Source organism: Anomalospiza imberbis, chromosome 4 (assembly GCF_031753505.1).
Source record: "Anomalospiza imberbis isolate Cuckoo-Finch-1a 21T00152 chromosome 4, ASM3175350v1, whole genome shotgun sequence".
Classification (NCBI taxonomy): domain Eukaryota; kingdom Metazoa; phylum Chordata; class Aves; order Passeriformes; family Viduidae; genus Anomalospiza; species Anomalospiza imberbis.
In genome coordinates, this window is record NC_089684.1 from 13,669,087 (window position 1) to 13,684,255 (window position 15,169).

Genomic DNA, 15,169 nt, shown 5'->3' on the forward strand with positions numbered 1-15,169 from the left:
CATATGATTACAGAATCATTGAAAATATTTAGACTAATTTCATTGCATGCTTACTTTGAAAGTTACCTCTGCTTGGGGAATACAATGCCAGATATCAGAATCCATAAGCAAAATTAAGTTAATGCTGCAATTACATATTTAGATGTGTTCTCTTCAGATGCAAAAGCTGATCTTTATATAACTTTGTTTTGGCAGGTTAATTGTAGTGACAGATGTAGCACTCTTCATGTAGTCCTGTTGGTATGTCTGACACATGTCTTGAGTTATGACTAGGAGATAATCATCTTTAGGTTTGGAAGGCAGCATTAACTAAGTTATAGTTAGTAAAAAACCACTATCCATCAGTCACAGTAAGAAAGCAGAAAGATTATAATAACTTGAAATTAAAATTAACACAAATTTTAAAACAATACCCAAACAATCATCTTCATTTTACTCTAATCAAGCATTTTTCATGTGTCATGAAAAACAGATCTTAAAATTATAGAAAAATTTGTTGGATTTTTATTACCTTCAGTTTGCTTTGATTTGAATCATATAATTGATAAGGTTGGAAAAGACCTTTAAAACCATTAAGTCCAGCTGTTAACCCAGCACCAGCATTTTGTTCACCATTCAACCATGTCTTCAAGCATCATATCCACATGTTTTTTGAACGCTCCCATGGATGGCGACTCCATCACTTCCCTAGGTAGTCTGTTCCAATGCTTTACAACCCTTTTTTTAGTAAGTGAAAGGATTGCATCTAGAAACATAGAATTAATATGAAACCAGACAGAAATAAAACATCTTTTTAAATCCTTAAATCTGTGTGAATAAGGGCGTTTTCTGCTGAAGATTAAGTGCTGAACAAAACACTTAGAAACAAAGCTTCAGCTGTAAGAAAGCAAAGCTATGAATTTCATTGCAATTGGTGAAAAGCTGGAGTCTAATTTTTCTAATGCGTTCTGCATCAAACCATAGATGAGAAATATCTCTATTAAAACATATATTTATAGGAATTCAGGAGTATATAATTCAAATATTGTTCTATTTTCTCTAGGTAGCCTTTTCTGTGGCTGTGAAAGAAAACAAAGATCAAAACGCTGTTTAAGGATGATTGGTCAAATTTTGTGCATAATCTGAGAACTTTGCAAGGTTCACACTGCATCTCTATATACAAGTTAGGTTATGTAAGCCTTGCTTTTCTCTTGCATTGATTTACACATCTTGACTTCAAGTATGAATATGAGCACAAATTCAGACAAAAGCGTGTGTGATGCCAAATTATTGTTAATTTTTGGTTCCGTATATATATACACACACATAAAACTAAGTCTCCTTTTCTTATAGCAAAAGACTGAATGTAACAACTTCTGCAATTAGCAGAAAACCCAGCTGTGCTGAAGGTGAAACAAAGGAAAAAGTGGGCATAGGTTATGGTGGAGAATGAATAGAAATGGAGCAACAGAACTGTTGTACTGTTGTATTTTTTTTTTTTTTTTTTTGTTGTTGTTGGACTGAGCCCAGTCTTTGTCCCTCACCTTTGTAAACCTAGCAATACTCTGCATTTCTGGGAAGCTTTTGGGAAAAGGAAGATTGTGACTTAATATTTCATCAGTTTCAGTAACTTTGTTTCTTTGTTTTTAATAAGAGAGCCCTCTGACGCATGCTTCCCAAGAAGCAGAAGTGGAATTCTGCATAGATTTTCTGGTGAGGCTTACATTCCATAAGTGTTTTTCCTGCTAAATGTGGAATGCCTTTTTTTTTTTTTTTACTGTAAGCCTATACCATTTTACAACTTTTGTAGTATCACTTTAGATACTTCAAGTCAAAAATTGTTTAAGCCCTGTGGGAAGAAGACTAACAGCAGCAATGGTTGCATTAATTCCACTAGAGGGGAAAATAAAATGCTGCATTAAACTTCTGTCTCAACCTTCATTTTTAATAATGCCTTCCTTTGGGATGCACTGATTTTCTCTTTTTCTCTCTCAAATTTCTTTTAAAGAGGACAAAGAAGCCCAGATTATCTTGTTAATGTTATACATTAATGTTTACTGATGAAACAGAAGGTTAATTTTTTCAAGAGGTATGAAACACATAGAAAAGCTGATCTAAAAGCTTGAGCTGAATCCAAAAGAAACCCAAAACCCTGCATTTGTAAAATGCACCCATTTTAATCTCTTCTTTGCCATGGTATAGTATCTCAAAGTAAGCATGAAAGACATGAGAAGTTTTGAGAAGTGACATCACTGTATGGAATGAGTGTGGATTTCAGTTGTATCACAACAGGGTCAATCCTGTAGAAGAGTCCTTCATTTTCCAGTTTTAGACTAGCACTGCTTTTAGTGTTGGTGATGCTAACATGCAGTCCACACAACTCCAACATTCACTGTTTTCTCAGCTGTGGAAAATGATGTTTTTGTTCATTACTGCCAACCTGCTAGAGCTTTCAAATGCCAGCTTGAAGGTGCAAGTTTATGTGACCTATTTTCTTCTGTCCAGAGATCTGTGATATAACAATTACTCTGCATTAACAACCAGAACAACACAGATCACTACCCCAAAAGCTGATTTCAGTACTTTTTAAAGCTGATTTTCAGGTGGTTTTTTTGGTTAATCTTAATGCAAATTTATTACAGCTTCTAATGTTATTTAACCTAAATGGCATTTCTCTAAGATCTGAATAGTATATCTGAACTATTGATTGTTTAGGCACTGAAAAGCTGTTTATATGTGTCCCCAGATAAGTCTGGACACCAGACTTGTGCCAGTATGTGGAATTAAGTGAAATTATTACTTTTGTCTTATAAATTTTAGTTTTGAAAAATTGAAATTGTTTAGAACATTTTAACTGGTGGTATCTGAGGGAAGGACAACATTATTTCTTATTTACAATGTACAACTAAGGCTTTGAAAATCTAATTTCTCTTTTATATACCAGCTATGGTAATTAATTGGAAGTATTTTTGAAGGACAATAACAGATATAACTTTAAAATTTTATATTTGTGTGTCTGTCTCTGGATAATTGAATGGTTTGTTTATGTGGGAGCTATTTTTATAAGTATATCCCATAACAACAGAACACTGTTGAACATTCTTAAAAAATTTTGCAACTATTTAAACCTATTTGCACAACAGAATTGAGTAATTGAAGTCCTTAACACCTAAGTATCTTGACCTTGGCAGTAATGCCAAATTTAGATTTATAAAATTGTATATGTCATTAGAAAGTATGGATGGATGCTGCAAAATAAGTCGTTAAGGAGCACATCTGCTGTGTGTAAATTACCCAGCCCCTGCTCCCCCAAAAAAATAAGCCAAACACAGATTCAAAATGTCTTTTTTTAATTTCCTTTCTTTTTTTTAGTAACTCTGAATGTGTGAAGCTGAGCAGCTGTTGGGCCAAAATTTGCGGGCCTGAAATCCCTTTTTTTTTTTTTTTAATGTTGGAAAATTCTCACATTCTCGCTTTTATTTCAAACATAGCTTCAACAGGGGAAATCTTTGATGTTAATTCCTGTTTATTTGCTTTGAGTGTAAAGCTTTCCTCTCCACCTCAAATTCTGGGCCATAGCTCAAAATTAATTCTATTGTATGGGTGAGATTGTTTCTCTTCTACATCCAGAGCTTCAGTGAGGAGACCAAGGAATAAGGGTCAAAACTTTTGACCTCTAGGTTTGGAAGATATGATTTTATATTGAAAAATAAGATATTATGAAATGATATCTGACTTGAAGTTTCTTTCAGATAAACCTAAGTAATTTTGGTGGTCTAAAGTGTCCCTTTATTTGTTAGGGCTGCAAGTAAGATTACAACTTTCATGCTTTATCTGGAGACAGATGTTGAGAAATAGCTGAATGGATGAAGACCTTCAAGTTTCCTCTTATGTTATGTTTGAAATTGAATTGATATCAGATATGTGCATGTGTATGTGCATATGAATGTGTGTGTGTGCATATCTGTATAAGTTTTTATATGTGTCTATGTGTGTGTGTATATATATATATATATATATATATATATATAATCTTGGATTAATTTCTCATGTTTGCTCCATGCAATATAATTTGTGGTTTTACAGTGAATTTTTTTGGTTAATTAGGTTATTCTGAATATGTTCAGAATATAGAAGGTTAGAAGTTTCTGCTCATCAGGTCTATTCAATTTCCTAGAATCTGATTTATGTATATTTCTGTTCTGGATTATTTAAAACTGCTCATGTGAGATATGCTTCACTGAAAACTAGTTGCCATGTCTGAAACATCCGAAGTTATTTTAATTTTAGAAGAATAATGTGGAAACCATTTGTGCTCTATAGATATAGATGAAATCTATCAATAGGTAGATTGATAGTGCAAAATCACAGATAGCTCAGAATCAAATTGTATCTCAGCAACTGATTACTTTTGTAGGGATAGACATGTTGTGAATAGTAGCTTTCTGACATAGGGGTTGTTCTTGCTAAATGAAGTGGCTCAGGCATAGAAAGGCTAAAGTATTAGCCATGAATGTGGTGAAAGAACTGAGAAATCAGGTGGTATGCTTTTTTCTGTTTTTAAAATATCTGCATTATTTTCTTCTTTGTGTATATTAGTGTTTTTCTAAAAACTACAAAATACAAGAATCTGATATCTGACTTTAGATGTAAGGAGTGTTCCCTAAACTATTATCTTAGCTGATTCTTTAATATTTTTCTGAAGGTGTAAAGAATGTTTATATTTCTTTCACACATTTTCATAGATAATTAGTTAATTTTGTGATAATTTTTTTCTTTTACAAATTAAGCATGACTATTTGTCAAACAGAGTTTCTTTTTCTGTTATAGGCAGATACCAGTATTCAATACTGTCTAGAAGGACAATAGCACTCAAAATATAACTTTAAGCTGTTTTCTAGGTAACAGAGATACAGCTACAAAACTGTTGAACTGAATGGAAGGAAATAGCAAATGTTTCCATTTTTCTACTATTTTTGAATTTGAGTGAATTAAATGCTAGGAATATCACTACTTCAGAAAGTGCAAGATATGGAACTGGAGACCTGCACTTAGATTCCATTGTGTTTGTTCTGTCACTTTTAGGTTTCTGCACATCTTCTGTGATTACACAGACAGTGTCAGAAAACTTGTGAAATAAATCATAGCAGAATTTTTTTAATTTAGGGTTTTTTTTTTTATTTGTTTGTTTGTTTGTTTTATGACAAAAACTCTTGTGTAGTAGAATTTCCATGAATGAAATGAACACAAAAAGAAATTTTGTGTTTCCTTTTTCTATTATTACTTTCTGGGATTTTTTCAGAAAATAACTATTTATTCTTGTAGGAATTCTAGTTCAAAAATGAAAGAAAAAAGTACTAGAAAACAGAATTAAATTAGTTAATTATGTACGTGTCAATTACCCTTTCATGTATGTAGCTAATTATATAGAATTTAGTAGGCCTTTTTGGAAGTAATATAATTGTAGTGTATTCCCAGTAGTTTGTCTTCCTCAATTTTGTTAAGCATAAATTACTTTTCCTCACTATAAAGGTTGACGTACTTAATCCCCATTTACCATTCATGTGTCATTGAGACAACTATTTCACAACTAATGCTTACTAAATTAGAACTTAAATAAAACAACTTAGTTTTTCTCTGTGCTGCTACTCCAGCCTGGGGGAGGTCTCCTGTAAACAGAGCCTCATTCCTGTAATTTAAACATCAGCTTCACATTTCCTTAAATATTGCAGTAAAAGGCAATCATGACAATTGAGAGCAATTTATTAATGAAATTGTGCCGTGTTCACTAGGAGTCTCTCATTGTTTCCTTGTGATTCCCTTATCTGTCAGTAACGTCCATCCATCATGTTGGTCCTTAAATTCCAGGTGTTGGTGTAAAGACTACTTTCAATTATGTATAAAATGAAAGGTTTAAATGTAGCGTGGAAACCTGGTTTCCTGTGGAAACTTGGTTTACCACAACTGTAATTAGCTAAGATCATAAACTGACAGTTCATCTCTCATTGGCTTAAAGTGCGTTGCTAAAATTCATACTAATATTTAAAAGGTGGGTGTTAGATCAAAATATATATCATATAGTACTTCTAACAGATTACTTTGCTTAATTTGTGAATGAAGTTTTTCTACAGGAAGTACCCAAACTTCTGGCAGTAGCAGTCTCTCAGATTATTTTGTATTAGACAGCACTTATGTTTTATATTAAAAAATAATATAAATACTTTTCTCATCTGGTAAAATGTATAAATAGTTTATAAACATGCAATATTTAAGTGCTCCTATATGACTATTATACAAGCTACAGAAGTTTGTGCTATGGAAGAATAAGTAGAAATGTCATGGAAAAGATGTTTTCTGAATTCTTCTCTCTCTGAACAGTTCTTGTGGCAGAATACATTAGTTCGTTTTTTCCTTGAGTTTTAGATGTACAGTTAATGTGTAAAGTACATTAAAATGTCTTTCCTGACTGTGATCAAACTTCCTTTAAAACTTTTTTCCATAAATTCTATTTGGAGTTAAAAATAGGAACAACAACTAATTGTTGCAATGTTTTTCATGGTCATGTGATACATAAATTTAATTGTTTTTCCTCTAAATTTGCATGACTTGTAAAATCACTCATGGAAATTTTTGTGCAATTTGTGCATAAGTTGTCCAGAATTTATAATTAAATAATCTTCAATACTCAAATGAACATTAGCATCATTATTGCCTTTGTAGAGATGAAAACCTCTCTTCAATTCTTGGTTAATCATTAAAGTGAGAGACACTGTTCTGTGCTTGAAGGAAAAAAAAATCATCAGTGTGAGTTTCTCTTTTAAACTCAGACATGAAGCAACTTGTCAATGCTACTGTGGCAAATTAGAAAACTAACTCTTTGACTATATTCTGTATCTGTAAAGAATAGCTCTTTGCAGTTTTAAACTTGCAGAATGAGACTGATCCTTTTAGGGGCTAAAATCTGAATGTGGTAGCTAGCTTTGATAGCCATCCACTAACAAATAAGATTTCTCTTATCTTCCCTGCCATGAGTGTAGGCAAAATGGTGTTAGTCATCACCTTCAGCCAGACTGTCTTTTGAAAGGCACCACAGCCAGAAAAGTTTTCTAGGGGAGGCAAAGATGGCACTTGTTTTCTGGCCCAGTCTCTTGGAGTTCACCCAAATGAATTAGAGTATGTTCAAGTTACGTGCTCTTTTCCCTCCCCACCACCTGGAGCCTGCATCCCTTCAGATGGCAAGTTTTGCTCACTGCAGTTTCAGAATGCCTGAGGAATAAACGTTTCCCTACTGAGTATTTCTGCATTAGACCCCTGAAAAGCAGTCACGCAGAACTCAGCTCTTAGAGATTGTATGGCCTCAATCTTCATGCCCCTGGCAGATGAGGACAAATATGCAAATACTATGCATAGCTTAGACTTTCAGTTAAATACAACTTGGGTCTGCCTATTTCTGTTACTTAAATAGCTACATAACAGTTGGTGGCTTTTAGAAAAACCAAAACAAAAAAGGCTACAGTAGTTTTGATTCCAAATAACATTTTTTCTTCCATGATTTAATTTTTAACATAAATCCTTCTCTTCTAGATCTGAGTCTTTCTAGGATAGTGAGAAGCATTTAGGAACTTTTTCTCTCTCTGCTTTTATAATGGCTATGAAGATATTTACAGCGTCACCATAGCAATGCACATACCATTAAATATACCAAAATAATTAATTCCAGTAAATTAGATTCTTAGAAGATCCACTAGCAAAACAAAACTGCCTACGCAGTTTCCATGAGGTAAACAGTTGTTTCTTATAAATCCTTGTATCTTCAGAATAGTGAGTAAAAAGAAGATTGCAAAATACCTTTCTTTGCTAATCAGTATATTGCTCTAGTCTTGAAGTCACTACTTGAAGTTAAGTATTGGCTACTACAAATATACATCTGTAACAAATTATGTGGTGTTATGCCAGTACACATTTACATGTCTCATCTTATAAAAAACCCTTTCAAAATCCTAAGATTATCTTAATTAAAACCCCAAGCAGACTCCTTTAAACTGTTTCTCTATCCAGTTTAAAATATGCAGCAGCTGACATAAGAGAACACCAGGCATACGTTATTTTGTGCTTTGGTTTAAAATAAGCATTGACTGTAATCACTCTATGCAGGACATTTCTGTAGCATTTTCCACTCTATAGAAATGAAAGGAGTAAATCAGATCTTGTCAAAGATAGCCTTTCTCTTCCTTTGGCAATCCCACCTTTTCTTCTTCAAATAAGCTTGCTATGTCCAATAAATAAAAAGGTAGAGTTAGCTTATGAGCACTCAAGAGTAAATTTCTGCTTTCTGAAGTCAAATATTATTATTAAATATATAGCATATATTTTTCTATCATATTTGCAGAGATTTTTTGCATACGTTGCATTTCTACATTTATATGAAAAGCTTTACCAAAGGTAAAACTTTAAAAAATCTTCAGATGCACGTTTAGAGAATGATAAATTTAAAAAGTACAGGCTTGGAAACTGATAGAAGTTTCCTTAGTTTCTATAAAAAGAAAACCTTGTCTAAGAAAATATCTAAAACTGCAATACTTTGTTTTTGTTTTAGTTTAAAGTCCAGACAAGGAAATGTTACGGATCAAACTACTACAGAATTAATTTCTCATCTCTTAAAAGAACCTTGTTTGTAGCGCTATATGCTTTTTCATGTCTTGGTTTTGTTTTGTTTACCTTTAAACTTTTAATAGGAAATCAAGTTCCAAATAATCTTCTTTTGTGTATTTTCTTTTCAGGGGATAAATGCAAACCTACTGAATACACTGAAGTGAAAAATATGTTACTAGATCTACAAAACCAGAGATACATTGCACAATCAAAAGATAAATCTGTTGGTGAGAAAATGGAGTTAACAAAACTTCTTATAGATCAAATGTTCGATTATTTTGATGCAGACAACAATGGACTTGTGGATACCAACGAGTTATCTCAGGTAAGGTTTACTTTTTGGTTCTGTTAGCACAGTGACTATTCAGATGTCTTTTTCAGGATCTGTACAGAAGGAATATAATTTAGAAAATGTGAGTCTCTGAGATGGAAAACTTCATTTGAGAATTTTTGAATGGCTAAATTATTCAGAAATTCTGTAGTGATTATTTAGAAATTTGAATATAATGCTTTGAAATATACTATAATGTGTTAGAACGCTCTAGGCTGCTGTGACCATGAGTTTATTATCTATGGCATGCTAGCATCGAGTCCAAGTGTATAGATGTATTGTAGAAGTTGAAGAGAATTAAAATAATGAGGTAAATACTAAAGAAGTATTACTGCTTTATCTTAGGGCTACAGAAGTGCAGAAGAAATCTTGCAAAGAGAGTTCATGGTCGTCTCTAAATAGCAAATTTTAACTAATTACAGATCTAAACCAGTAATTGCTGCTCTGATAGGCACAGCAGCACTAGATTTAATCTACCTAAAAGGTTGGTTTCTATTAAACAGTGTTGACGGGGCAAATGTACCTTGATTTACCAGAGGTCTGTGTTTGAGAAACCTAATCATGGCTAAACTGTATTAATGAGTCTATTACTAGGCAGCTGATTAAAATTTTTAAAAATAGGATTTTTTTAGATGTGAGTGTTGAATATAATCCTGTTTTAAGTTCCGTGGCAGTGTTATGAAATATGCTACAGTTATCATTTCCATACAGCAAACTTTGAAAATTTTAGTTTCAGTTCCAAGGACCAGAGGGTGATTGCAAATACAGGTATCATGTCAACTACTAATACACTATTATGAAAGATTAATTAAAAAATATTTTTCTGTACTTTTCCAATATTGATTTTTCCTGCAGCTCTTAGAGTCTTTCAGAACTTCTGCTTTTAAGGGACTTTGATGCTTGTATATATCTTACAAATAATAATTTATCTATGAATATACATAGATAGGAACACATATATAGATTTGCAAACTGTATTTAATTCTTCTCTGTTCAGTTGCTACATGTATACTTTTCCTTTTTGTGTGTGCATTAAACATAGTTTTAAAATAATAAAAAAATCTTCCATTATTTTGTTTTCAAACTTTGTATGCATACTTTTCCCAACATGCTTTTTTTTTTCCTATAAAGAGGAATTTATAATGGTAGATATAAAGTAGTTCTTTTTCACAAGCATGGAAACAAGTCATCCTTAAACCTCAAATATGTGGGTTTTGGTTCTGCTAAAATTAATTGCAAAAACATCAAATTATTCAACCTACAGATGAATGTAAAGTAAATTCATTGTTAGTGTTGTTTGCATTTTTATTGTATGGTTTGACAAGAGACTCAATTAACCCCATGAAGGACCCATGCTGGAGCAGTCAGTTCCTGAAGGACTGCTCCTTTTGGAAGGGATCGATGCTGGAGCAGTTCATGAGGAACTGCATCCCATGGGAAGGACTCATGTTGGAGCAGTTCATGGAGGACTGTCTCCTGTAGGAGGGGAAGACTGAGAGGAGTTCTCCCTCTAAGGAGGAAGGAGTAAAAAGAGATCATGTGATGAACTGACTGCAGCCCCCATTCCCTGTCCCCAGCTCTGCTGGGGAGGGAGAATTTAGAGAATATTGTCAGTGAAGTTAAACCCCTGGGAGGAAAGGAGTTTTTAATATTTAGTTTTATTTCTCATTTATCTTGCTCTTGTCTGATTGGTATTGAATTCAGTTAATTTGTCCCCAGGCTGAGTCTGTTTTGCCCATGACAGTAATTGGTGAGTGATCGCTCCCTCATTTTATCTTGGCCCATGAAACTTTCATTATCCAGTCAGGGTCAGCCATTCTCAGGGAGACATTACTGTACTCCTGAAAATGTTCTCAGCATTGGGAGAATTTTTCTCAGTTGTGTTCACAGTCAAAATTTTGAAATCTGCAGAGTTGTCATAAATAATAGCTCCTGTCTGCATTTTAAATGTAATCATATTAAGGGGATATGAAAAGCAACATACTTGCTGTAGAAAACAAGGACTCCTGAAGTTAATTTATGTTCATGTGAATATTGAATTTCAGTTTATAGTGCATCTTAAGTTTTACATCTCGTCAATCTTGCTGTGCAATCAGGCCCTTGGATTGCATTTATTATCTCATGGGTGTCCATATACCTAATGTAAAATTGAAATGAATCAGTTGGAGATTGGAAATGGTGACAGAAACATTACAATTTTATTGATGTATTTTGGATCAAAAGTCATAAGGTTATTGAATTTGCATCTTGATGCAAGAGAAATAAGTGTTTTTCTCTCAAAAAAAAGCAAAAGAAGTCTTCTTAAAAAAAAACAATTTCAAATGGTAATAAAGGTTTGGGATTTTTTGAGTTGTTTTTTGTTTGTTTGGTATGTTTTTTGTTTGGGGTTTTTTGTGATTTTGTTTTGGTTTGGGTTTTTTTTTTTTAATACTTCAAGAAAGGTAGTAATACATTAAAAATTGGCAGACTTTTTTTTTTTTCTACTGTTTGAACAATTCTATCATCTGGGTATAACATTTTTCCTTGCTTTGTAGTCCAATACAGAATTGCATCCTAAAAAAGGATTTTAACTCCAATACACTGTGTAAATGTAATAGGAAAGCAGTGGGGTTACGTAGCTCCATGCAGGCTCAATGGACATTTCTTTCCAGTATAAATTCTTCTCTGCCTTGACTGCTTTAATCACTATGTCTGACTCATTTAATGTTTTAATTTCCAAATCCTGTATTGGCAAGTGAGATGTGGCTTGATTTTAAAAGGACTTATGGATTTAACCTTTTAGACCACTCTGTTTTGAGAAGTAGGTACTAACCAGAGAGAACATCTGTCTTTCCAAACTGAGAGCTGTGAAACAGGCAGGATTCTCATCATCTTTGTCATCTCTGAGCAACATATCTGCAAGGTGGTTCCTTGAAGGGTTTGGTTTGTTTTTAAAGCACTTTGGCGCATTTTAAATGAATCCAAAATAATGGAAGATAATTGAATCTTCTGGTTAGCTATGAATGTTCAGTTGTTAACAGACTTGTTTGTTTATCTATTTTATCTTATGCAAAACCAAACCGGAATTTAATAAAAATTTAAAAATGAAATACCGTGTTTCTATCACTGTAGACTGCTTGATTACTGTATATTGTTTTTGCTGTGTAGAAGAGGAAAAAGAGCAGAATGTTATGGGTAGGCATGGGAATACATGTTTTTCCAGTTATGTGAATGCAGTTATTCTACTATGGTGGAACTGCTGTTTTATAAACAGTAAGCCTTTTCTGGTTGCCATCAGTGAAAAATGCATAGGTTCTAAAAATATTTCATCTTGCTCAACAACAAAATTCAAGTTCCTTTTTGAAGGAAGAAGTGTGTGAAGTGAAATAATCTATACTTGATTATACTTAGGGATGCTTTTTTTTATTTATTTCTTACACTAATGAACTAAGAAAGCAAAATTTTACAAAAAAGGGAAGTGACATAGCCTGAAAACAAGTTGAATATGTAATAATAATAATAATAATAATAATAAATTTTCTTCTTCCTTTCCTTCCTTTCAATGATCAGTTTTTAGATTCAAAGAAAGAAGTTAGCATCCTTATTTATTAACTGATATCTGTAATTTCAAATACCTGGGTATATTTCTTTTACTTACCAGTTTAACGTAAGTCAAATGGAAATACATTTCATTTCTGTAAAAACTCATCCTTACTTCTGCAAAAATAAGTTATTTTGGTTTTATTTCTGTATTAATGATAATAGTTTTGCACTTTATGCCAGCTGATACTTCATGGGACTTGTTTGCAGAGGCACAACCTATATAAATTGCATCTCTCTGTCAGACTTTGTTTCTTAAACTGATCAAAATACTTGGTTGGACCCTGGCATTTAATTTTTTACCTTCATGACTTCTGATTTTTGCATCTAATCAGTGCTGTTATTAAGAGTTACTCGAAGGACTTGGAAATCAGAGGAGGGATAATGAGTCTATCTCCTCTTTGTGTTTATAATCAACATTGGTTTTGACTACATGTTACATAGGCAGAAGAAAAATTTGTATATTGAGTTATAGTTCTATTCATTTTCTGCCATTAATAAGGGACATATTATTTGCCTTGCACTATCTATTTTTACTATCATTAATCTAGGAAAAAACTAAACATATGCTATATTCAATTCTAGGTTCAAAATAAATATAAGAACCCTACATGAGACTTTAAAATTGTGGGAAATTAAGACTCTCTTAAGGAGTAGTAGTGAGATAAAGCTTACAAACACTGTGATTGTCATACAAACTCTAGCATCTTGATCTTTCTTAGGTGCCTTTGATTTTAGCAAGTAGCAGGATTTCCCATTATATTCTTGCAGGCTGTGAAGGAAGCAGGAGCAAGCTTCATTTCTTGAGAAGATTCAGGGACTGGTGCTAACTGGAAGTGGGCACAATGGTGCAGGATTTTGTTTGCACTCATTGTTTTATCTTGGTTAAGTCCAGAGCTACAGTCTAAAAATGATGGTGGTTCCAGGTTTAGTTCTGAGATGCAGAATTTTTTCCAGCCTATCTATGTGGCCATAATACCTCTTCTGGTTTTAAACTGTGAGCTAGACATCTATAGCATTGTATTTGCAGACACCTAAGGACACATTTATATCTTCCATGTCAGATTAGGTCTTCCCTCTGCTAAGTGCAGAATTGAAAAGGCAGGGAAATGTGCCTCTCATTGGAGGAAGTTCCCAATTGGAACTAGTTGGGAAATTAGTTTGCAGAAAGATGTCTCATATCTGAGCTGTGTAACTTGATTAGTTTGGGATAGTACTGAGGTAATACCTTTAAATGAAATTGAGCACATGCCTTTGTAGGCCACTAGGTGTGGGTTTTGCAGTTCTGGTATCCCTTTGTTCAGGGATCTCTGCATCATTCTGTGATGCAAAAGTCCTGTATCTTTACATATATCAAAGGTATCACACTACTATAAATAGAGGATTGTGTTGCTGCCCTACAGAACTTGGTGGTAAAGTATAAGTATATTGATTTAACTAGATTAATGGAAGCTAAAGCAAGGAACAATTTACCAGCCTTTATTATCAATTTGGTTTCATAATTAATCAATTATTTTAATTTATAAAATGTTATGCGGCTGTGGAAGATGGTGGAACGAGTAATTGAACCCCCCTTATGCAGTCAGAATTAATTAGGAGCACAGTTCTCACAGTGTCTGGTGTTTGATGTACTTGGTGTTTTACCAAGCACTGAGTGGCACTGTTGTGATGAGATATTTGCTTTTAGGGAAGATGAATGCACATTAACTGACTGACCATATTTGATTTAAAGGAAAGGTTTTTTTGTAGTTGTATTTATGTAGCATTTTCCTTGGGGAGGTACATAGAGACCATTAATCACAGGCAAGCAAAAAAACACTGACTGATAACACTTCAGGTAAGGTGGACTAATGAAGGATATGCTATGTTATTTGTGGTCTAGTTTCATAATATCTGCAGATTTTTCATTTTAACTGTCAGAAATCAGATTAAAAGGAATGAAACAATCTATTCTGATGTGCAGTGTGAAATTTATAATCAGATTACTTTTCCCAGTCTTCTAAAATTTGGAGTTATACAGACTAAATTTCTGAGAGGCTCTGAACTGAGGCAACAGAATGCTATTTCATAGGAAATAGATAATTGTGTGCTATATCTTTTAGAAATTTAATCTTTTCCAGAAAATGCAAATCCTTCCTCCATGTTTCAAAGAGTATTAAATTCTGATGGATAAATTTAATTTTTTGGAAAAGACATATTTAATTTGAAAATGTAGGTAAGTTTCTAAGTTTTTAGTATTTTTGGGGTTTCACAATGAACCATGAACAGTTTTGCTGTATATTTTGCATTTTACCAGTTGATAATATTGAAAGTAAATGCTTCAGTGTCTTTATGCAAATTCAAACTAAAAATTGTGAGCATGAATATTTGCTAACAATCTCTGGTATGACTTTTCAATGTAAAAGTTGGAAATAAAATATCCATGTTTGACTGGTATGTCATAATTGACAAAAAACAATAAAATTGTGCTGACAATCTTAATCAGGCCTTTATAGTAAGTATTTTGAAATATAAGGCCTGTAATCAGGCCTTAATCAACCTTTATAGTAAGTATTTTGTTTCTAGGTTGTGACTTGCTAAAAATTTTGCCAGTTTTTCTTCTGCCTCCCTAAAAAAATCACTGTTTAG

At 33.1% G+C, this 15,169-nt stretch overlaps 1 protein-coding gene across 5 annotated transcripts in view; it reads left to right on the forward strand.

The window, feature by feature from the left end:
- FSTL5 (follistatin like 5) overlaps nt 1-15,169 on the forward strand; it is a 383,037-nt gene that overhangs the window by 247,382 nt on the left and 120,486 nt on the right. For all 5 annotated transcript variants that reach the window (XM_068187171.1, XM_068187170.1, XM_068187173.1 and 2 more), the window contains one exon: nt 8,760-8,956. In XM_068187171.1, the coding sequence (XP_068043272.1) occupies nt 8,760-8,956 (197 nt within the window). The remainder of the gene's footprint in view (nt 1-8,759; nt 8,957-15,169) is intronic.